General features: G+C 41.1%; 2 protein-coding genes across 11 annotated transcripts in view; one reads left to right on the top strand and one right to left on the bottom strand.

Moving 5' to 3' along the window:
• Positions 1-23206, top strand: part of LOC117994071 (zinc finger protein 271-like) — a 166921-nt gene that overhangs the window by 11536 nt on the left and 132179 nt on the right. The window lies entirely within an intron of this gene.
• Positions 419-23206, bottom strand: part of Chi (LIM domain-binding protein 2 Chi) — a 54783-nt gene continuing 31995 nt past the window's right edge. For 2 of the 7 annotated variants that reach the window (XM_034982275.2, XM_069507541.1), the window contains exons 3-9: positions 8905-8980; positions 8088-8190; positions 6303-6475; positions 5126-5326; positions 3649-3772; positions 2305-2423; positions 419-658 (exon numbers count right to left, since the gene is read on the bottom strand). In XM_034982275.2, the coding sequence (XP_034838166.2) occupies positions 494-658; positions 2305-2423; positions 3649-3772; positions 5126-5326; positions 6303-6475; positions 8088-8190; positions 8905-8980 (961 nt within the window). In that variant the 3' untranslated portion in view covers positions 419-493. Of the gene's footprint in view, positions 659-2304; positions 2424-3648; positions 3773-5125; positions 5327-6302; positions 6476-8087; positions 8191-8904; positions 8981-11197; positions 12826-17471; positions 17734-23206 lie in introns of those variants that run through there. The other 5 variants (XM_069507545.1, XM_069507542.1, XM_069507543.1 and 2 more) reach the window with 5 other exon arrangements.

The following is a 23206-nucleotide window of genomic DNA, read 5'->3' as shown; positions in this document are numbered from 1 at the left end:
CTTGACCTTAGATTGAGACAGTAAGATCTCTACTGAACACTGTCACCCTGGCACTTTGTGGTATGCAGGTCCGGTTATACAGTGCGACAAGGCTCTCTTGGCACTTGAATGACATTAACAGGGGGGCGCTGTTGGAGAACAAAAGCTTAGAATATTCAAACAAGAACAAAGGGGACACTTGACGGCAACGTTAGTTCCGATTTTCGCCACGCGCCAAGATAGCTTTGTCGCACTGCATGTTGGTTGGTGGGTGATTTATGTAGGTTGTGTCACAGTGTTACACACGGGGGTGTGACTCAATGGGAATAATCCGTATTTTGTGTCAGGTTGCAGTAGTGGTGGGATTTCGTGTCGGGTGGTGATTGTGTTGATGTTTTAACTGTAGAGGGGGTAAGGGGGGTGAAGTAAGCACACCAAATAACAAAAACACCGTATAATGTAATCCTTGAGGCCTATATTTATTGAGTGTCGCGGGTCACTGGGCGCGCTGTGGTCAGTGGTTGCCGGGCGGCGTCTTGGCGGGCGAGGCGGGCGGCGGGTTGCTCCACTCCACGCCGTCGCCCTCGTACTGCGTGTTCTCGAGCCGGGTGATGAGCCGCTCGTCCTCGTCGCCGAACTCGCCGCCCATCAGCGACGGCTCGCCGACCACCATCACGTCCTAACACAAAACGACAACAAGAGATCAGAACAGAACAGAACTGCATCAGTCTTACATAAGGACACAAAGTGATCAGACACGCGAGCTGACCAACTGCATCACTAAATAATTTTAAATACATATCAAAAATTGCGTAAGCCGGCTAAAGTTCATGACTACAATTTAAATTTTTTTTGTGTGATGCAACCAAAAATTCAGTTTTCAGATTTTTCCCCGAATGTCTGCTATAAGACCTCTCTACCTGCCAAATTTCATGATTCTAGGTCAACGCGAAGTACCCTGTAGGTTTGTTGACAGACCGACAGACAGACAGACAACAAAGTGATCCTATAAGGGTTCCGTTTTTCCTTTTAAGGTACGGAACCCTTAAAATCCTCTTGAGTGTGACACAAGAGGAATTTTGTTTTCCCGATGAGTCACATCACTTCTGAATAGATCTATTTTAAGTAAAGGCTTATCAACAATTATTTTAAGCATATTTCGTGATTTAACGACATATTTTAATGTACATATTACATACCGGGAAACGGCATGCAGATAGCTATTATCACTTAGACATCCGATAAGATTGGATTTTTGAAAATTCAAACCCTAAGGGTGTAAAATAGAAGTTTGAAATTTGTGTAGTCCACACAGACAAAGTCGCGGCCATAATCTAGTCTCATACAAACAATATAAGTCCCGCAAATCGCTAATTCACGTGGCCGCCATTTTAGTGACGTCAGTACTAGACTGAAGTTTCGAGCTGATGGTATATTTTTACTTAAATATAGTCAAATGACGTCATTTTGATGTTAATGAGACATGGTTCCAGCGCAATAGCAATTTGCGGGACTTATACCACGATTAATTATAATTATATGTTTTAATTTGTCGATATTTCAACCCAATTACCCAAAACCCAAAAATCTTGTATATCAAATATTTGAAAAGAGCAACCGCCGAGTTTCTTGCTGGTTCTTCTCGGTAGGATAGGCATTCCGAACCAGTGGTAGATGCATCCGACGATTCGAAAGCGCTTGTAAAAGTTTATTTGAATAAAAAAGATTTTTCAGAGCCTCAATAGCTCAACGGGTAAAGGAGTGGACTGAAAATCGAATGGTCGACGGTTCAAACCCCGCCCGTGGCACTATTGTCGTACCTACTCCTAGCACAAGCTTGACGCTTAGTTGGAGAGGAAAGGGGAATATTAGTCATTTAACATGGCTAATATTCTTTAAAAAAAAAAGAAAATTTTTTACTTTTTAATTGCACAGGTCGTGGTCCCGGTTCCCGTGCAATAATAAAATTAATCGTGGTATGTACTCGTTATCTACATTAGTTTAACAATGGCCCCAATTCTCTAGTCTGTTTCTAAACTAAATTTAGAGTATCTGCATCCTTTTCTTTTTACTAATGCTAAAAAAGGAACGGAACATGACTTTCACATTTAAAGACTCTAAATTTTAGTGCACAATACAAATTTAAACAGTAGGTTCGCGACTGTGCGCTAAAATCACGGGTTTTACCATCTAAAAATTAAATTTAAAACTGTCAAACTGTGTCTGTCCTTTTCCTATTACATTAGTAAGAAGAGCATGCGAATACTCTAAAATTAGGTTGTGCTCAGAATTAGCCCCAATGTCAGGATTGATAGCGCACTATACCTGTGAGGCGAGGCTGAAGTTGGGTCCGGGGGAGCGCTTCTTGGCGGGCGCGGGCGGCGCGGCGTTGGCGCCCGCGCTGCCCTTGCGCTTGCGCCGCTTGCTGGCCGGCCGCTGCGATTCTGTAAACACAGACCAAATAACGCGTTATACTACTGGATTTTTTTTAAATTTATACTTTACTAGCTTATGCTCGCGACTTCGTCCGCGTGGACTACACAAATTTCAAACCCCTATTTCACCCCCTTAGGGGTTGAATTTTCCAAAATCCTTTCTTAGCGGACGCCTACGTCATAATAGCTATCTGCATGCCAAATTTCAGCCCGATCCGTCCAGTAGTTTGAGCTGTGCGTTGATAGATCAGTCAGTCAGTCAGTCACCTTTTCCTTTTATATATTTAGACTAGCTGAATACCGCGAGACGTACGCGTGGAATTAGGTTTTTCAAAAATCCCGTGGGAACTCCTCGATTTTCCGCGATAAAAAGTAGCCTGTGTCACTCTCCAGGTCTTTATCTATAGCCATGCAAAAAATCACGTCAATCCGTTGCTCCGTTGCGACGTGATTGAAGGACAAACCAACAAACAAACACACTTTCGCATTTATAATAAGGGTACTGATTGCACACAACAACACATTGTAAAAACATACAAGAATCTTAATCTAATAGCCGCAGCAAGCAAAGGCGGCCTTATCGCTAAAGCGATCTCTTCCAGGCAACGAACGAAAGGAATCACGAAAGCAAGGGTTGGTGCGGCAGCCGAAAATGGCCCTAGTTATTATTATTATTCTTTTAGGTATATTCTAGGTATATTATATTATCCACTGCTGGACATAGGCCTTCCCAAGAGCGCGCCACCACACAGGGCCGTCTTTAATCTATTGGAGGCCCTGGGCACATTAGAATAGTGGGGCCCCTATAATCTTGACAGAGTAGGTACAATTTTCTTAGAATAGACAAAGAAAGTAGATAATAGTCCAGCAGCCGCTGAGTGTCGGATATAAGTCAGTCTTGACTAGTTAACAATCTCTATCGTCGTTTGTTCGAGAGGAACTTTTTGACCTTAGATTTTATCGAAATAAATATGAATTTTGGGTAATAAAATATCGGTCGGTGGGTTATATAATGGTGATCTGGTTGGGATTAGTGGGCCCCTATCGATTGTGGGCTCTGGGCACGTGCCCAGAGTGCCCAGTGGGAAAGAGGGCCCTGGATCCTCTGCTTTCCTCATCCACCCACTTCCCGCTACCTTCTTAAGGTCGTCAGTTATAAAAGAATTATATGAGCCGCTTATTGTGTTTATATACTCCTAAACATTGGCTCGGTACGAGTATAGCGGGGCCTCACCTGGCGGCGCAACCATCCGCTGCCACTTCTGGAAGAGTGTAGTCTTGAGGCAGTCGCGCGGCGACAGCGCGTACGCCTTGTGCCGCGACATTAACTCCTGCATTGGTTCTAGTATCACGCACAACTGGAAACGGATAAACAAACCACATAAATATAATTCTTTAATTATGAAAAAAATAATTACTCACAATAAAACTATACTTAAAAATATCATTAAATTAAAAGAACTAAAACTAAGAATTAAAGTTAAAAATTCCCCTACCTAGTGACCTACTAAGAAATAAATTCTAGATAAGTATTTAAAATTTAAATTACTTATTACTTAAGGAAGTCTTTTGTCGCGATAATATGTCGGAAAAATATTCTTTATACTTGTACCAACGCTTTGGAACAATAAATGATTTATTATTATTATTTACTTATCAAAATTTTGAGCCCTAGGTAGGGTGCCCATTATGCAGGCAGCATTCCCGCGCTGAATAGCTATTGAAAGTCGTTGCGCGAGAAAGCTGCCTGCACGAGGGTCGCGTGTTGCCTCCCTAAGGCGTTTGCTGAGGTCCTTGTGGAGCCCCCGGGCACCCTTGCCCCACGGACTAGTGTATCGACGCCAAACGGGACAAATTCGTATTGGGCGCCGAGAGAACTGTATTTACCACATAAATATTTAATACAGAACGCGGCCGAAAGTAATGTACATCGACCTTTAGATAGCAGATTTGTAGAGCGTTGTCTCTGTCGTTGAGACCAACAAACCTCATATAGGTATGAGTAACAGATACAACGCTCTATAGATCTCAGAATCACCTCCTTTTTGGAAGTCGGTTAAAAATAAAGTGGCGTAAAGTCACAATGTGGCTCAGGGATAATATTTTTCACGTTCAGTCATCACTTGTTAGACACGCATTATGTGACACAACAGGAAAATAAAATTCCTCTTGAGCCACACTGGGATTTTTTCCCCGTTGAGTCACAGTGTTAGTCACGGGAGTGTGACTCAACGGGAACAAACCGGAGAACCGACTTAGTTCAACGAGTTGCGAAGCCGAAGTGGCAATGAGCATGGCACATAGTTCGAAAATCCGATCAAGTGCTAGAATGGCGACCGTGTACTGTAATTTACCCTTTAGCTACCACACAATCTTTTTTATTTATTTAGATATACAATTTAGCTCTTGACTGCAACCTCACCTGGTGGTAAGTGATGATGCAGTTTAAGATAGAAGGGAAATGGCAGTTTTTGTTAAATAAAGAAACCAAAGGGTATGGACCCTTTGGTTTCTCCACGGAATCGTACCGGAACGCTAAATTGATTGGCGGCACGGCTTTGCCAGTAGGGCAACTAGCCACGGCCGAAGCCTCCCACCAGACCAGACCGAATCGAACCCGGGGCCTCCCACTAATAAGACCACAGCGCTTACCCCTACGCCAGGGTGGTGCAGTGTACCATAAGTGTATCATAAGTGTGTAGGAGGTTTACCCTTAAATAGTTGAGCGTGGAGTTTGTGATCCCTTGTCTTGTGATGTTCTTGGCTAGCTGGTCCAGCGCCGCGTGGTCGGGCGGATGCACCGCCTGCCTGGGTATGAGCTCCCGGTGCGCTCGGACCGCCATGTGCCAGGACTTGATGCGCATAAGGTCGTCGAATGTGAACTCTAGGATTAGACGGCCTTCTGTGCATACCTGGAAAAGAAAATGGTATGATTATTATTAAAGAGAAACTTCTTTTGGATAATGCCACAGTTCGTGACAGTTGTAACAAAAACTAATCTTCACGTTTAAAATGTAGGATATGAAACGACTATGAAATGTAGGAAGAATGTTCAGTGGAATTGTTTCTCTTAAACAGCTCTAAAAAAAGTCCGCGATAGCATATATCTATTTTTTACGGTAGGCTCACAATAACCATTTTTAGGGTTCCAAAGCCGAATGGCAAAAAAACGGAACTCTTATATTATGGTTTTAAATGTTGTCTAAAACAGCTTTACTTTCGGAGGTGTTTTTACTATAATTAATCCTTATTAAAATAAAAAGTGTTTAATTTAGACCAAAATTGCCCTTTGTATAATTTCATATAGATTAATATCTTAGAAGAATCACGAAATTAAAATAATGGCGACGGCCGCGGCAGTCCGTGCGTGCAACGCGATTATGTCGCAGTGCGATTCTATTGGAGGTAGGTAGTAGCTACCTACCAAGTAAAGACTTTTTGAACTTGAAGATCCAACTCCTCAGCCTTGATGCTGTAAGGAATTGCATTCTTAGGTCGTGGTGATACCATGGGGATTTTTAAAGAATCATGCGTTTAAATGTTTTTACGAAATTCGGTACTGAGATATCTTGCATCACGGGGACGGGCTACTACGGATAGGTTACTTTTTGTCCTGGAGAATCAAAAGCTCCCACGGGATCTTTAAAAACCTAAATCCACGCGGGCGAAGCCGCGGGGATCAGCTAGTCGTGTAATATAACTCTGAGACGCCGCCTTCGTATCTACTGCGGAAGTACCAGCACGCCTAACATGCGCACCGCAAAAAAATTTTGTCTACGCATTTACTCGTCTTATTTGTATGAAAAAACACGAGATAATGCGTAGACAAAATTTTCTCGCGGGGCGCATGTTAGGCCCTCTGGACAGTAGTAATGAGAAGCAGCTTACTTTAGTGAACATAGGTTTCCCGTGGTGCGTGACCATAGTGCAGTGGTCACAGTCGAGTGTGATGCTCGTATTGTGAAAGGACTCCTTCGGCTGCCTCATCGTGTAATATAACTCTGAGACGCCGCCTTCATATATACTGCGGAAGTAGCGCGGTATCAGCGTCCTTCCTATCGCTGGAAACAGATAACACATAGATTAGTTCCGTACTGAAAGAGATAAAATAAAAAATCCAAGTTTACAAACGACAGAACATAGATGGCGCTGTAAACCTTTACATCGTTTGTTCAACCGTGCTTGGTTATTCAATATCTTACGAGTGAAACTATTTATATTCACAAATATCGAAAGATGTTACTTGAATTACCATAGGTTAAAACTGTCAAATTCAATTTAATTTTTGGAAAAAGGTACGTTTTTAATTTATGTATCTTTTATTATTTAATATCATTGAAGCAACATTAACCATAATAAATCATATTTATTCAAAGTAGGTGCATACTATTTTTCGATACTTTTTGATAATCTGTTGTTGGATTTGAAAGATGATTAGACTATAGTGTGATTTAATCACGTAAACTTAAAACTTAATCTACGAGGGTGCCAAACGCGCAGGTCGGATAAGGTTCCGTACATCAAAAGGAAAAAACCGGCCAAGTGCGAGTCAGAATCGCGCACCGAGGGTTCCGTACTCAAGTATTTTTCATTCGTCATTTTGCACGATAAATCAAAAACTATTATGCATAAAAATAATGTATAGATAATGCCCTTTCATATGATACCCCACTTGGTATAGTAATCTCACTTTACAATACAAAACGTATCTTTATCCAAAAAATAATGCAACAAGGAATGTCGCGGCAGCAATGTAGCCGAACATTGCTACCTAGCTCGGAATGTAATGTCATTTATAAGCTTATAGAGATTGTACGGGGACCAGTAGTGCCGCGACAGCGCTGTGACAGCTGCTGACAGCACTGCTGCGTGCAGCGTGGTTCGGAATCATACCTTAAGAGTGAAACTATTTATGTTTTATATCGAATAATTATTTATATCGAATAATTATATAATAATTATTTTTGGATAAAGATTAAAGATACGTTTTGTATTGTAAAGTGAGATTACTATACCAAGTGGGGTATCATATATGAAAGGGCATTATCTGTACATTATAAAACCGATTTTTATTTATTTTTATGCACAATAGTTTTTGATTTATCGTAAAAAATGACGAAAAAATACTAGAGTACGGAACCCTCGGTACGCGAGGCTGACTCGCACTTGGCCGGTTTTTTTCCTTTTGATGTACGGAACCTTATCCGACATGCATATTTGGCACCCTCACACCCTCGTAGCTTTAGTTTTAAGTTTACGTGATTAATCACACTATAGTATTAATCATTTTCCAAATCCAACAACAGATTATCAAAAAGTATCGAAAATTAGTATGCACCTACTTTGAATAAATATGATTTAATTTGGTAAATATTGCTTCAATGATATTAAATAATAAAAGATACATAAATAAAAAACGTACCTTTTTCCAAAAATTAAATTGAATTTGACAGTTTTAACCTATGGTAATTCAAGTAACATCATTCGATATTTGTAAATATAAATAGTTTCACTCTTAAGATATTGAATAACCAAGCACGGTTGAACAAACGATGTAAATGTTTACAGCGCCATCTATGTTGTCGTTTGTCAACTTGGATTTTCCTTGGAGGCCAGAACAATGGGCACAGGCTGTCAGAGTGCTGTATATATACAGACTACAGAGGTACTCACTATATCTTTTGGGTCCATCTTCTAAACAGAACGTGAGCGTGAGCGTGGCGTCGTCCTCGAAGAACTCCGTCGCGAACGCGTCCCACCACAGGTTGTCAGAGTCCTGGAAACACACATACAATCATTGGTATTATCATCATCTTTATCAACCGATCGCCGGCTCACTACAGAGCACGGGTCTCCTCTCAGAGTGAGAAGGGTTTTGGCCACAGTCTACCACGCTGGCCATGTGCGGATTGGTAGACTTCACACACCTTTGAGAACATTATGGAGAAATCTCAGGCATGCAGGTTTCCTCACGATGTTTTCGTCTACCGTTAAAGCAAGTGATATTTTTTTTTAAAGAATCGACTGTTAGGCGGAACGAAGTTCGCCGGGGCAGCTAGTTAGTAATAAAAAACTCAAAATTTGGAACGTAGTTCCAAAGTGTAATGATAGATGGCGTTAGTAGTAACAAAATCAAAGAGAAAAGAAAACGCAAGGGACTGAGAACCTTCCCCATTTTTAGTAATTGGTCTATAATAAATCGTTACAAAAAATGACAGGTGCACTCCAATGAAGCAATTTAAAAAAAATACAATAGTAAATAATTTTAAATACATATCAAAAATTGCGTGACCGGCAGGAATCGAACCTGCATCTTCTGGGTTCGCGCCCGATGCCTTGACCACTCGGACACGGTCTCGCTTACTGCCAGTGACGAAATTGGTTATATGTATGGTTAACTCAGTACTGAAGCGACTGTTTTTCCTTTCCCTTGATTTCCTTGAAGTGTAGGTGAACACTAAAAAATTATAAAAAATACAATAGAATTTACCTCTGTCCTTTGCTGCAACCGTTTGTTGAGTTCATATACTCTATAGTCTGGCTGCCCGAAGTAGGGGGCGTGCCTCCTGGAATTAAACAGAAAACAACTATTACAACACAATACAATACTAATTTTTAGGGTTCCGTACCTCAAAAGGAAAAACGGAACCCTTATAGGATCACTTTTTTGTCTGTCTGTCAGTCAGTCTGTCAAGAAACCTACAGGGAACTTCCCGTTGACCTAGAATCATAAAAATTGGCAGGTAGGTAGATCTTATAGCTGACATTTGGGGAAAAATCTGAAAACCGCGAATTTAGGGTTAGATCACACAAAAAAAATTAAATAGTGGTCATGAACTAATAATTAGTATTTTCAACATTCGAAGTGAGTGACTATATCAAGTGGGGTATCATATGAAAGAGCTTCACCTGTACATTCTAAAACAGATTTTTATTTATTTTTATGCATCATAGTTTTGGAATTATCGTGCAAAATGTCGAAAAAATACGATTGTAGTACGGAACCCTCATTGCGCGAGCCTGACTCGCACTTGGCCGGTTTTTTATTTTTTAAAGGCTTAGGAAAATATTCTAAACCCAAGTCTCCAAATCCCAAAATGCTCTATTAAGCTCTAATAATAATTGTTTATTTTGAATACCTTAAAATAATAATAATAACACAATTCTATTAAATAAACTTAAATCTAAATTAAAAGTACTTAAAAATATAAAAATAAAACATACAAACTTGAATAAACCTTACCAACTTAAAATTAAACGTCTAATTAATTAATTGTAGTCAATACTAATTGGGTATTTGACTACAATTTTTTTATTACTTTATTATAAACTAGCTGATGCCAGAGACTTCGTCCGCGTGGATTTACGTTTTTCAAAATCCTGCGGGAACTCTTCGATCTTCTGGGATAAAAAGTAGCCTTTGTCCTTCCCCGGGATGCAAGCTATCACTGTACCAAATTTCGTCAAAATCGGTTGAACGGATGGGCCGTGAAAGGCTAGCAGACAGACAGACACACTTTCGCAGTCATAATATTAGTATGGATAAGTGCGGGGGGCAAAAAGAATCACCAACTGAGTTGGTACAGTAGCTAAGGGTAACTTTGGAAAGCCAGCCTCTTTATATCGTCGGTCCATCGTGCTGGGGGGCGTCCCACCTCTAACTTTTCGGAGTTATGTGCGTTTTAAATATCACTTGCTTTAACGGTGAAGGAAAACATCGTGAGGAAACCTGCATGCCTGAGAGTTCTCCATAATGTTCTCAAAGGTATGTGAAGTCTATCAATTCGCACATGGCCAGCATGGTAGACTATGGCCAAACCGATTCTCACTCTGAGAGGTGCTGCTCCCGTGCTCACCCATGCTCTGTAGTGAGCCGACGGTGGGTTGATCATGATGATACTTAAATAGAGGGTCTTCCGAAATTCGCTAAATCCACGTCCGCTTTAGTTTTAAGTTTTTTTTACTAATTAATTTAACTAAAAAAATCGCTGATTTAACTAGTAGGTACTCATCAACCCTATTAAGTATTAACAACAAATAGATACTCAATCGCAATAATCACAAAACAGAAGATTATTTTTCTAATTTAAAAAATAAATACATAAAGTGAAAACTTAAAACTATAAAAACAGTTTTTTTTAAATTTTCAAATTATGTCTATCAAAAATCATAGTTAACTGTATAACTTGTAAATCAAAATCTTTAACATTATATAGTTTAGCTGTTCTTATACCGGAAGCCAGGATATTATTTAATCTTCAACTGAACGAGCGAAGTAATTATTAATTACCTAAAGTGCGGCGCAGGCATAGGGTGGTAATGGTAGAACTGGTAGAGCGGATGGTGCGGCGAGAAGTGGTGCCGCGCCGCTATGCGCGCTTACTGCTGTGTAATATTACCTGAAGTGCGGCTCCGAAATGGGGTGGTAGTGCGGATGGTGCAGCGAGAGGTGACAGTGCTCGTGCTATGCCCGCTAACTGCTGTGCAATATTACCTGAAGTGCGGCTCCAGTATGGGATGGTAGTGCGGATGGTACACCGTACAGAGAGTTGACGCCGCTCTTGCTATGTCCGCACACTGCTATGTAATATTCCCTAAAGTGCGGCTTCGACATGGGTGGTAGTGCGGATGGTGCAGCGAGAGGTGACGGCGCTCGTGCTATGTCCACTCACTGCTATTCAATATTACCTAAAGAGCGGTTTCGGCATATTGTGGTAGTGCGGGAGGTGCGGCGAGAAGTGGCGGTGCTTGTGCTATGTCCGCACACTGCTGTGTAATATTACCTAAAGTGCGGCTCCGGTATGGGGTGGTAGAGCGGCGGCGGCGCGTACTCATGGTACTGCAGCGGTGGATGGTGGTGCGGATGGTGCGGCGAGAGGTGGTGGTACTCGCGGTACTCGCCCTCGCCGCCGAGCGAGCCCAGCGCCACCGGCATGTAGGCCACTTTGTCACCGCGCCATCTAGCGGTTACTTCACGAACTAGGGTTTTTTAGCTCACGAACTATATCTTTTGGCTCACGAAATATAATCACTTGACTCACGAGCTGTTTTCGCTGACTATTATTTCGCGAACTAGCTGTATCTTTCGGCTCGCGAACCATGCACAAGTGGATAATGATAGTCTTTTAACTTTTTTTAATTTCACACAATTTATGCGACCCTAGTACTTTAGTAGAACGTCTATGTATTTTTTTTGCTTAATTTTTAAATGGTATAAATAAATACTTTTTTCAATGTAAATATAATTTTTTTAATAATAATATAATTTATTAACACTAAACTTTGGACACTTTGGTATCACATGCACTTTGCCTAGAAAAAAAAAACAACACGTCACCAAAGCATTAGAATAAGTAGGTCTTCGTCAATTTACCTCGCGAGTTGCGTTGCGATAATTTCTAAACTTTTCGTTTTCCACGCTTATCGAATTCCTACCTAGGTAGGTAGGTACGTGCTACGTAGTTGAAATAAACCGAACCGAATAATTCAACGATGAATCACGCGTAAACGATAGTGTCTAACTAAATGTACAAACCGAAGGCGACTGATAAAAAGTATTTCGAATTTTTCGCGCGGGAAGTGTCGTCTAGCGTAAAAAAACATCCTATATCCCTTATGTACTCAACGATGCTACGCGAAATTCGCCTCTATCACAAGGAGGTAGAGGCGATAAGCTCGTAGATTCGTGGCAGTGAGCGCGGTGCGGCAACGCCGCGTCAGCTGGCCGCGCTAGTAAGCTGCGTTCGGAAAGGTCAACATCGGTTACTATTTTTTATTATACCGGCTATTTTCGTGTCTTGTTTGTTTTTAAAATTCAATTTTGATATATTCCGAACTGTGTTAGCGCCACTGTTACGAGTTCTTAATTTGAAAATTATACATTCGCTTCGAATTTATCTAGTAAGAAATGGGAGTAACGTTAGAGAACTCAAATCTCAATATGTGGAAAATTAAACTTTATAATTCATATAATTAATATTGATAGCTTTTAATTACATGAATGATAGGTTAAATCGTGAATCCATAACTTTAGAAAGTGGCGCCGCTAAAAAATATTCATAAAAATAATTTATTCAAAAAATATAAAGTAATAAAAGCATTGTTTTCACCGCGGCGGCCTCGGCGCGACGTTGCCGCTCCGTGCGCTCGCGCCATACTTTTTACTGTTCCTCAGCACATAGAGCGCTCATTACGACACGCACACACCGACCACGTCGATATTGTTATACCGACATAGTGCAAGATGTATACAACTTGTATATAATGTACATTCCGAGCTACGGCGGCCGTAGGTATGTAGGTGAGCTACGCGGTACACAAATCAAACACTACATCTATAAATAAACGGGCAGATGTGTCCGTGAAATTTTCACCAGTCAAATGCCCAGTTTTGGGTGATATTATGACGATTGCTGAGGAGGTAATTTTCCATGCAACCTAGTCGTGATAGTCAAAGTCAAAGTCAAATAATTTATTCAAAATAGGTAATAAATTACTCGTATTGATTGTCTGGTATGGTGTTAGATTTGTAAGATATAGTGGTGATAATTATTACGCAAACTTAAAACTAAAGCTACGAGGGTTCCAAACGCGTCCAGGTCTGAGAAGAGCCCACAACAAACTCAGCCGGGTATTATTTTTATTATCACCACTTTACAAAATTATTAAAACTTATTAGAACTATCACAAAGTCGTTAAGCAACTCATTCCCAAGTTTACTTATTATTTAAATAATCCTTTACATTGTAATAGGATTTTTCAATTAGTTTACGTTTTATGAAAACTTTGAACTAGTGCTTTATGAACTCCTAGTACTTAGCTCGGTAACTACCTGCCTAGGGACTTTTTCAATTTTTTTCAGGTACAATTTTACCTAGTTATTTTATAAAAAAAAATGTGTAAGTAATTTTTGGAATAGGTAGGTATAGGGCCCGCAAATTGCTAATGTGCGTGGCCGCCATTTTTGTGACGTCAGCTCTAGACTGAAGTTTCGAGATGGTATATTTTTATTTCGGCTGGCTTTAAAATGACGTCATTTCTATGTTAATGAGACATGGTTCCAGAGCAATAGCAATTTGCGGGAGTTTATAAGTCACTTTAATAATTTTATTTTTTTTCCGCGCTGGAAATGCACCCAGTTTTATTCAGTTTATTAATTTTAAAGAAAAAAAATGTAAAATTGTAAAGGGGGCTATACAAGAATACATGGTACAACCCTCCACCTCCCATGGCCCCACCAACCTCTCGGTTATATGTGCCGAATCGCGGGAGGGCGCCCGTTCGGTACTTGCTCTTGGCATTTTCCCGGGGCGCCTTCTTGACTCCCTACAAATTATTTTGTCTCTTCCTTGTCCCTTATGCTCACTCTCCCCCCTTGGGGGCTAGACGTCACTAACACAGCTGTGATCTCCGCTGCTGCTTCTCCGTGGTGCCGGCCTGGCACCTGTACGCTCCGAGCTGCTTCGCCTCTTATGCCAATGGTGCGCGAATTCCCGTAGCCGGTTATAGTTCCCCGCCGATGAGACGAGGTCCGTGTAGAAAACCGCTATACAAGAATAGTAAGAACCAATAATGTCATTCTATCATTAGTGAGTACTGACTACTGATTAGTGACGTCCGCGACGCGCCAAAATAAATCGATACGCTGACTCGTCACCAGAACGTGAAATGGAATTTTTGGCGCGCGGGAAAAAATTTCATTCATGATTTTTTAAAGTGATTTATTATAGAGCACGTTTAAATGAGCTGTTATGACAATCTAAAACTGATTAGGTACCTACCTACGTCTAAATATAAAAGGAATAGGTGAATGACTGATCTATCAACGCACAGCTCAAACTACTGGACGGATCGGGCTGAAATTTGGCATGCAGATTAGTATGACGTAGGCATCCGCTAAGTAAGGATTTTTGAAAATTTAACCCCTAAGGGGTAAATTTGTGTAGTCCACGCGGACGAAGTCGCGAGCATAAGCTAGTTTTTTATATGTATAGATACTACCTAATCTAGTTTTTATACTTTCATTGACTTTGATTGGTTAATCTATACTAATATTATAAAGAGGTAAAGTTTGTAAGTTTGTTTGTTGAGGGGGTCATCTCTGGAACTACTAAATTGATTTTGAAAATTCTTGAACCCGTAGTAAGCTACATCATTCCTGAGTGACATGGGCTTTATTATCAAAAAAAATAGAGATCCCTACGAAAATTTAAATAAGCTACCCGTGCGAAGTCGGGACGGGTCGCTAGTATTCCAATAAGCGAGAAACTCCGTTTGTCTGGAGCGCACTACGAATCGAATAAGCCCCTATAAAGCAACAATGCACAATAGTCAGGACGGAAATCCCATTGTACGCGAGATCCAAGGAGAGCCTTATCACACAGACAATAACACCGATAGTAAACAATACCACAGAGTAAAATCACGCACTTGATCAGGTCGCCTACACCGAGCACTCGCGTAAAAAAAACCATTCAAAGCCATTGATTTATTACTTCGTATGGACAGGGCCACTGAACAAACAAAATGGCACCGACTCATTGGCGCTTTAGCACCAATGCAACCTCAGTGACGTCTGGATTTCAAACGGGTCGCTGATTTATTTGGTTTCAAATCCGTGAAAAATTTTGTTCGCTTGGGCAATTATCTTGTCATTTATATCGATGTCCAAAGCGCGCGTGTTAGCGTGCCGAGTGCCGACTTTCGGCGAATGTATGTCATGCCTATGTCAATGACTCTAGCTACACGTAAACAGTGGTGCAGCTCCACTACCGGGATTCGGCTAATGATTCGTCATATTATCTTGAATTGTACCATACTCCTTCCAAGTTAGCCCGCTTTCATCTCGATGAGCCTCAATAGCTCAGCGGCTAAAGGAGTGGACTGAAAACCGAAAGGTCGACGGTTAAAACCCCGCCCGTTGCACTATTGTCGTACCTACTCCTAGCACAAGCTTGACGCTTAGTTGGAAAGGAAAGGGATTTAACATGGCTAATATTCTTTAAAAAAAATCTTAAGACTGCATTGTCACTTGCCATTCGGTGAGAGAGCAGACAAGGGCTATCTTTTAACAAAATGAGAAAAAAAACGTTTGGATGGCATCAATTGTATCATTCCGATAATAAACAATAAAACAATGTAGGTAAAAACACGCACTTGATAAGGTCGCCTAGACTTGATGAGCACTCGCGAAAAACGGTCCAAAGCGCGCGTGTTAGCGTGCCGAGTGCCGACTTTCGGCGAATGTATGTCATGCCTATGTCAATGACTCTAGCTACACGTAAACAGTGGTGCAGCTCCACTACCGGGATTCGGCTAATGATTCGTCATATTATCACGAATTGTACCATACTCCTTCCAAGTTAGCCCGCTTTCATCTCGATGAGCCTCAATAGCTCAGCGGCTAAAGGAGTGGACTGAAAACCGAAAGGTCGACGGTTAAAACCCCGCCCGTTGCACTATTGTCGTACCTACTCCTAGCACAAGCTTGACGCTTAGTTGGAAAGGAAAGGGATTTAACATGGCTAATATTCTTTAAAAAAAATCTTAAGACTGCATTGTCACTTGCCATTCGGTGAGAGAGCAGACAAGGGCTAACTTTTAACAAAATGAGAAAAAAAAACGTTTGGATGGCATCAATTGTATCATTCCGATAATAAACAATAAAACAATGTAGGTAAAAACACGCACTTGATAAGGTCGCCTAGACTTGATGAGCACTCGCGAAAAACGGTCCAAAGCGCGCGTGTTAGCGTGCCGAGTGCCGACTTTCGGCGAATGTATGTCATGCCTATGTCAATGACTCTAGCTACACGTAAACAGTGGTGCGGTTACACTGCCGGGATTCGGTTAATGATTCGTCATATTATTATCCGCGAATTGTACCATACCCCTTCCAAGTTAGCCCGCTTTCATCTTAGACTGCATCATCACTTGCCATCCGGTGAGAGAGCAGACAAGGGCTAACTTTTATCAAAATGAAAAAAACGTTTGGATGGCGTCAATTGTATCATTCCGATAATAAACAATAATAACAATGTAGGTAAAAACACGCACTTTATAAGGTTGCCTAGACCGAGCACTCGCGAAAAACGGTCCAAAGCGCGTGTTAGCGTGCCGAGTGCCGACATTCGGCGAATGTATGTCATGCCTATGTCAATGACTCTAGCTACACGTAAACAGTGGTGCAGCTCCACTACCGGGATTCGGCTAAATGATTCGTGATATCGCGGATAGTGTGCCGGCGGCATTCGTATCGTTCCGCACATTCGGCGTGGCTATAAGTTTTTTGAAATCCCGCGAGAACTCCTCGTTTTCCAATATAATATATCGGAATATACTTATTTAATACAGTTAAATTTTGAGCAAATAAATATCATTTGCTTTAACGGTAAAGGAAAACATCGTGAGGAAACCTGCATGCCTGAGAGTTGTCCATAATACTGCTAATCCGCACTTCGCCGGCGTGGTGGACTATGGTCAAACTCTTTTCGTTCCGAGATACGCGTGCCCAGCAGTGAGCCGGCGATGGGTTAATGATGATGATTTAATACACCACAGGCATTTTTCGCTGTCACAGAATGTCATTGGCTGATTTGTCGAAATAAAAAATTCGCCAAACACAAAACAACAACAAAACCATTCAATTCACTGTATCCCGTCCAGTGTGTCCAGTTTAGCCGAATGCCGAACAGCTATCAAACTCAAATTATTTATTCAGAATAGGTAAAATTTTACGCTTACTGATGGTCAAAATTTTAATTTGTAAGATGATATAGTGGTGCTAATTAATACGTACTTAAAACCAAAGACCAAAACCAGGTCTGAGAAGAGCCCACAACACTTTATTATTCTACCGGGTATTCTTTTTATTATCACCAATTTAAAGATCACTTAAACTTATTAGAACTATCACAACGCTGTTGAGCAATTCATTCCCAAGCTTTCTTATCATTCAAATAACCCTTTACACTGTTATAGAATTTTTCTATAAGTTTACGATTCATGAAATTTGTCCGAACTCGAATCTATTGCCGAATCCCGACAGTGGAGCCGTACCAAGAGGCACACGTGCGGAAACTCGCGTATCACCGCGGAAACCGACCCGAAAACCTTACACAACAATAAATCTTAAGATGACCGCTGTAAGATAACAAATTGCGTGCGCACCGCTGCGCATCCCCGACGGTACTGGTTACCACGCAGATACTAACAGCCGAATCGATTCTATCGGAAAAAGTTGCAGTAAATAAATAATCGATTCCGAAATTCGAGTGCAGTAGTCTCGCGCGGCCACGTACACTGCACCTATGTAATCGAGTACATAGAAGAAGTGTGCCGCTGTGACGGACCAGTGACGAGCTGTCAGCGCTCGGGAGGCGTCGGGCGCCGTCGGCTCAGCGTCGCGCCACACTCGGCGGATGCGTGACCGACTTTCCAACATTAGAAACAAATAGATCGATAACACATACCGATAATATCTACAGATATCGGTCGGAGATGAATTTGCCTTTACACAAGTTTAAAAATTCTATTAAAAGTGTGCTCTTAAAAAAGCATATTATACAATATACAGTCAAGAAAGCCTGTATTTGACTCGCTCCAGCAATACACGGGGCTGCAATTGCTTGTACAGTATGGTATAGTAATATTGTAAATTGATCACTTGAAAAGAGCAACCGCCGAGTTTCTTACTGGTTCTTCTCGGTAGGAACGGCATTCCGAACCAGTGGTAAATTGAACTAGTTGACGTTTCAAAAGCACCTTGTAAAAGTTTACTTGAATAAAAATATATTCCATTCCATTCTATTCTATTTGTTGCATGCTATGAACAATTGAACAAGTATGATCAATCATCATGATCGACCTATCGCCGGCTCACTACAGAGCGCGGGTCTCCTCTCAGAGTGAGAAGGGTTTTGGCCATAGTCTACCACGCTGGCCATGTGCGGATTGGTAGACTTCACACACCTTTGAGAACATTATGAAGAACTCTCAGGCATGCAGGTTTCCTCACGATGTTTTCCTTTACCGTTAAAGCAAGTGATATTTAACGCACATAACTCCGAAAAGTTAGAGGTGCGTGCCCGGGATCGAACCCCCAACCTCCAATTAGAAAGCGGACGTCCTAACCACTAGGCTATCACATATTATGATCAATAACTACTGCTAAAGAATGAGATATGACTGACTGACTGATCTATCAACGCACAGCTCAAACTACTTGACGGATAGAGCTGTTTGGCATGCAGATAGCTATTATGACGTAGGCATCCTAAGAAAGGATTTTTGAAAATTCAACCCTAAGGGGGTGAAATAGGTGTTTGAAATTTGTGTTGTCCACGCGGACGAAGTCGCGAGCATAAGCTAGTACGGTCTAAAAATGAATGCAAGCGAAGCAAGCTCAATGTCTACTGAATTTTTAGAAAAAGAACAGAAAACTTTCTAAACTCTAGGCATGGTATAAACACGACGGATATGTCGCACCCCTAACTTTGTCGCGCTCGGCTATTATCGAGTGCCTCCGCCTAGCGACTAGTGGCGGCAACTTTAATATGATTAGATTATGTCACATTGATTAATAGACAAGCTAGCCTGGCGAGCTCTCGTCGGCTCTAGTCTCCTAGTAACAATCATGACATAAGTATAGTTTCACGACCTTTGTGACCACTCAAGTCACTGCGACTTGGCTAAATGATGGCAAAAACTAAAACAGTAAATTACGCACTTTGCCTAAATGTTAATATGATTAGATTGTCATATTGATTGATAGACAAACTAGCCTAGCGTATGTAACCAGTCCAGTGCCTAGCGACCTCTCATGGGCACTGGGCACTAGTGATCTCCTAGTAACAAACATGACTACGTCTAGTTCTAAATTCATAAATACGTCACGCCCCTTACTTTGGCTAACTTTGCCTAGCGGGTAGCAACGGCAATTATAACATGATTAGATTATGTCACATTAATCAATAGACAACTCAGCCTAACACTTGATTGTAGAGCTCGCATCGGCTCTAGTCTCCTAGTAACAAACGTGACATGAGTCTAGTTCTACGACTTGTTGGTAAAAACTTAGAACACGGTAAATTATAAATATGTCACACCCCCAACTTGGCCTAGTGGCTACTGGCTAGCCCCATTTGTGGTGGCAAAAACATGATTGACTATGTCACATCAATATACAACTCAGCCTAACTCTTGATTGTAGATCTCTTATCAACTCTAGTCTCCTAGTAACAAACGTGACAAAAGTCTAGTTCCACGATCTTTGAACACTGTGATTTTGGCTTAATGCTTGGAGGCTTCGGCCGTGGCTAGTTACCACTTACCACCCTACCGGCACAATCTAGCTCAACTGTTTTAGCTCTCAGCTTCATTAGTCTCCTAGTAACAGACAGTGTTACAACAGCAAAATGATGTACATGTAGTTCTGGTATTTTTAACTCTAGCCCTCTAACAAATAAACTTGAAATAGCGGTGGAATAGTCATACTCTGTTTTGTCTTTCTCTGTCATCAGTAATTTGACATTTGAAGGAAAAAGACAAAACAGAGTACCTATAACTATTCCACCGCTATTCCAGGTTTATTTGTTAGAGGGTTTAAGTCTAAATCGAGTTGAAACGCGACATCTGTACCAGGGTAGCATAAACTACAAAGAATCTGCACATTAGTTACCTGAAATCATCATGAAAAAGACAAATATGTCGCGCCCCTAACTTTGTCTAACTTTGCCCAGCGGCTAGCAAGTACTTCACCAGTAGTAGCAAATGACATGATTAGATTATGTCACACTGATTAATAGTAAGAACCGGCCTCCCGGTCAATCACAGACGGTAGTATTGAAAAACCGGTCCTGACAGGTGGTTTTTTTTATTGTTTTTCGTACATTCTCCACACGGTATGTGCGTTTTTTTTTTGCCTATTGATACTAGTGATGTAACGAATGTCATATTTTGGACAATGCGAATATCTGCTGCCAACATTCGCAAATGCGAATATTTAGTTTATGTTTGGCGCCATTTGTCCATGGCTGGTGACCTTGGCGGCAGTCCCGTTACCAAATGATAAAGAGAAGACTGGTAATGTGATTACGAGGTTATGTTACTTTTTATTACATGAAAAAACATAAGAAATTAATGGATTTTGTTTTATTAACCAACTTTTATATCTATTTTTTTGTATATTCGCAAAACATTCGCAGTAATTTCGCGGAATGCGATACTACAAGCTACAAGTTGATATATATGGGCAACAATGTTAGCGTAAGATGTTTCAATAGATCGATCAATTTAAAACTGCGCGTACCCACTAAAACAACAAAAACATTTTTATAAGAATTTTTAACAGTTACCTAGATAAAAAAATAGCCATAACTTTTAAACCGTCCAAAAAAGAAAAAAGAAACTGAGATGTTCAAAATAAAACAAGGTAAGTATAAAAAGTTATCGCAGTTTAGAAAGTTAGTGAAAGCGACGCTGGACGCTGAACGCCTGAAGTTGCGACCAAATACAATACAGAAGCTAATTTCCTCGGAAAAAACACCGTGAAATAGAAGTAAAAGGCTAGGTTTTTCCTTTTGAGGTACGGAACCCTAAAAACATTATAGGTACGTCTCATAAGTACCTACCTACTTTAAAAAAAAAAAATTATTGTTTTTTTTTTTTTTTTTTTTTAATAGATATAGCGAGCAAGCGAGCAGGCGGGTCACCTGATGTTAAGTGATTACCGCCGCCCATGAACATTTGCAGCACCAGAGGAGCCGCCGATGCGTTGCCGGCCTTTTAGGAATTTGTTGGTCCGCCCCTTGAATAACCCCATGTTATAATCTAGTGGGAACACCGCCGATGGGAGTTGGTTCCACAGTTTGCACGTGCGTGGAAAGAAGGATCTGGCGCAGCGGACGGTCGAAGTGCACCAGACACCCAGATGGTGAGGGTGAAATTCCTTACGGTGGCGCGCGGTGCGGTTGTAGAAAAAAGAGGGTGGAATGAGGTCAAAAAGCTCTTCAGAGCACTCCCCATTATACAGGCGATAGAACACGCATAGAGAGCTAACGTCTCTGCGGTGCTCCAGGCTTTCCAACGAGGCGGTTAGTTTGGGATCGTCCACAAGTCGAACAGCCCGCCTTTGGATCCGATCAAATGGAAGGAGTTGGTACTGGGGTGCTCCAGCCCAAAGGTGGGAGCAGTACTCCATGTGAGGGCGGACTTGCGCCTTATAGAGTAGGAGCCTATGCTCGGGCGCGAAGTACCGCTTTGCTCTGTTGAGCACCCCAAGCTTTTTGGAGGCTAATTTGGCCTTGCTTTCCAAATGATCGCGGAATTGAACCTCGCTCGAAATGTGGACTCCAAGGATCCCAATGCTGTTGGAAGGTGTGAGGGGAGTGCAAGAGTTTCTTTTATTTTGAAAGCTAATAGAAAATAAATAAAAATAGACGTTGTTTTAAAAACTTCCCACACTAATTTTGTGGCTTACCACAACTTACACGGTAGGTTAAAATCGAGATATTTTGCAATCATACAAAAAAGGGAATGATAAAAAAAATACCGCGCAACTTACCTAAATAACAAATCATTTAAAGTTTACAAAAACAAAAATACAGTAAACAAAAATAAATTTAATCAATGTTAAAAAAAACACTATTGCGCCTCCCTAGTAAAAAAAGATCCAAATTCCAAATTCGAAATAAATTCAAAAAGGGAACGCTGATCTTCTATCGAGAGCGAGCGAGCGAGAGGTTGTTGATTCAATTCATTAGCGGGAAAGGGACAGAACAACCGGCGTTAGAACGTGACAGCGATACAATCGTGTTGTTGTGTTAGACAAGGACGGTCGCAGTCTGTTGACGTAGTAGTAGATGAGATAAGGAGCTATCAGCAGTTTCGTGCGCGTTCACGCTTGGTCGAGTACTTGAAATGATTAATATGGCTTCATTTAAATTTTTGATTATGAAAATTAAATAGTTTATTTGTTTGAATATGGGATGACAAGGTTTTAACAAATTAACAATACAGAGTTAAGCCAATATATCCAGTAAGGAAACTCCGACATACAAATTTTTGATAAGTAGGTAGTTAAGTAATAATTTAAATCATTATACTTAAGTATTCATCATTATCATCATCATCATCATCATCAACCGATAGATGTCTACTGCTGGACATAGGTCTCTTGTTGGGACTTCCACACGCCACAGTCTTGCGCCACTTGGATCCAGCGGCTCCCTGCGACTCGTCTGATGTCGTCCGTCCACCTAGTGGGGAGTCTTCCAACGCTGCGTCTTCCAGTGCGAGGCCGCCATTCTAGCACCTTGGAACCCCAACATCTATCGGTTGTACGAACTATGTGCCCTGCCCATTGCCACTTCAGCTTCGCAACCCGTTGAGCTATGTCGGTTACTCTAGTTCTCCTACGGATCTCCTCATTTCCTCATTGATCACGTAGAGAAACTCCACACATAGCTCTCTCCATCGCCCGCTGAGTGACTCTGAGCTTTCTTATGAGGCCCATAGTTAGCGACCATGTCTCGGATTTTTAATTTTAAGTATGTATAACTGTTAATAGGTATAAGATAGATTAGAGTACACTCTCGGTTTAGGACTCCCCTGTAAGGACAGTTGATCATTATGTATCTATAATTATGAATCGCTGAATGTGTTGCTAATCGCAAATCTCGAGAACAGCTGAACCGATTTCGCTAATTCTTTTTTAATAATATTCCTTGAAGTACGAGGATGGTTCTTTGAGAATATTTAAGAGTAAAATTTAAAGTATTAAAAATAAAAACCGA

This window comes from Maniola hyperantus, chromosome 26 (assembly GCF_902806685.2).
Source record: "Maniola hyperantus chromosome 26, iAphHyp1.2, whole genome shotgun sequence".
NCBI classification, from domain to species: Eukaryota; Metazoa; Arthropoda; class Insecta; order Lepidoptera; family Nymphalidae; genus Maniola; species Maniola hyperantus.
Note: the sequence above shows the minus strand (reverse complement) of the source record. Positions and strands in the feature narration are given on the sequence as shown.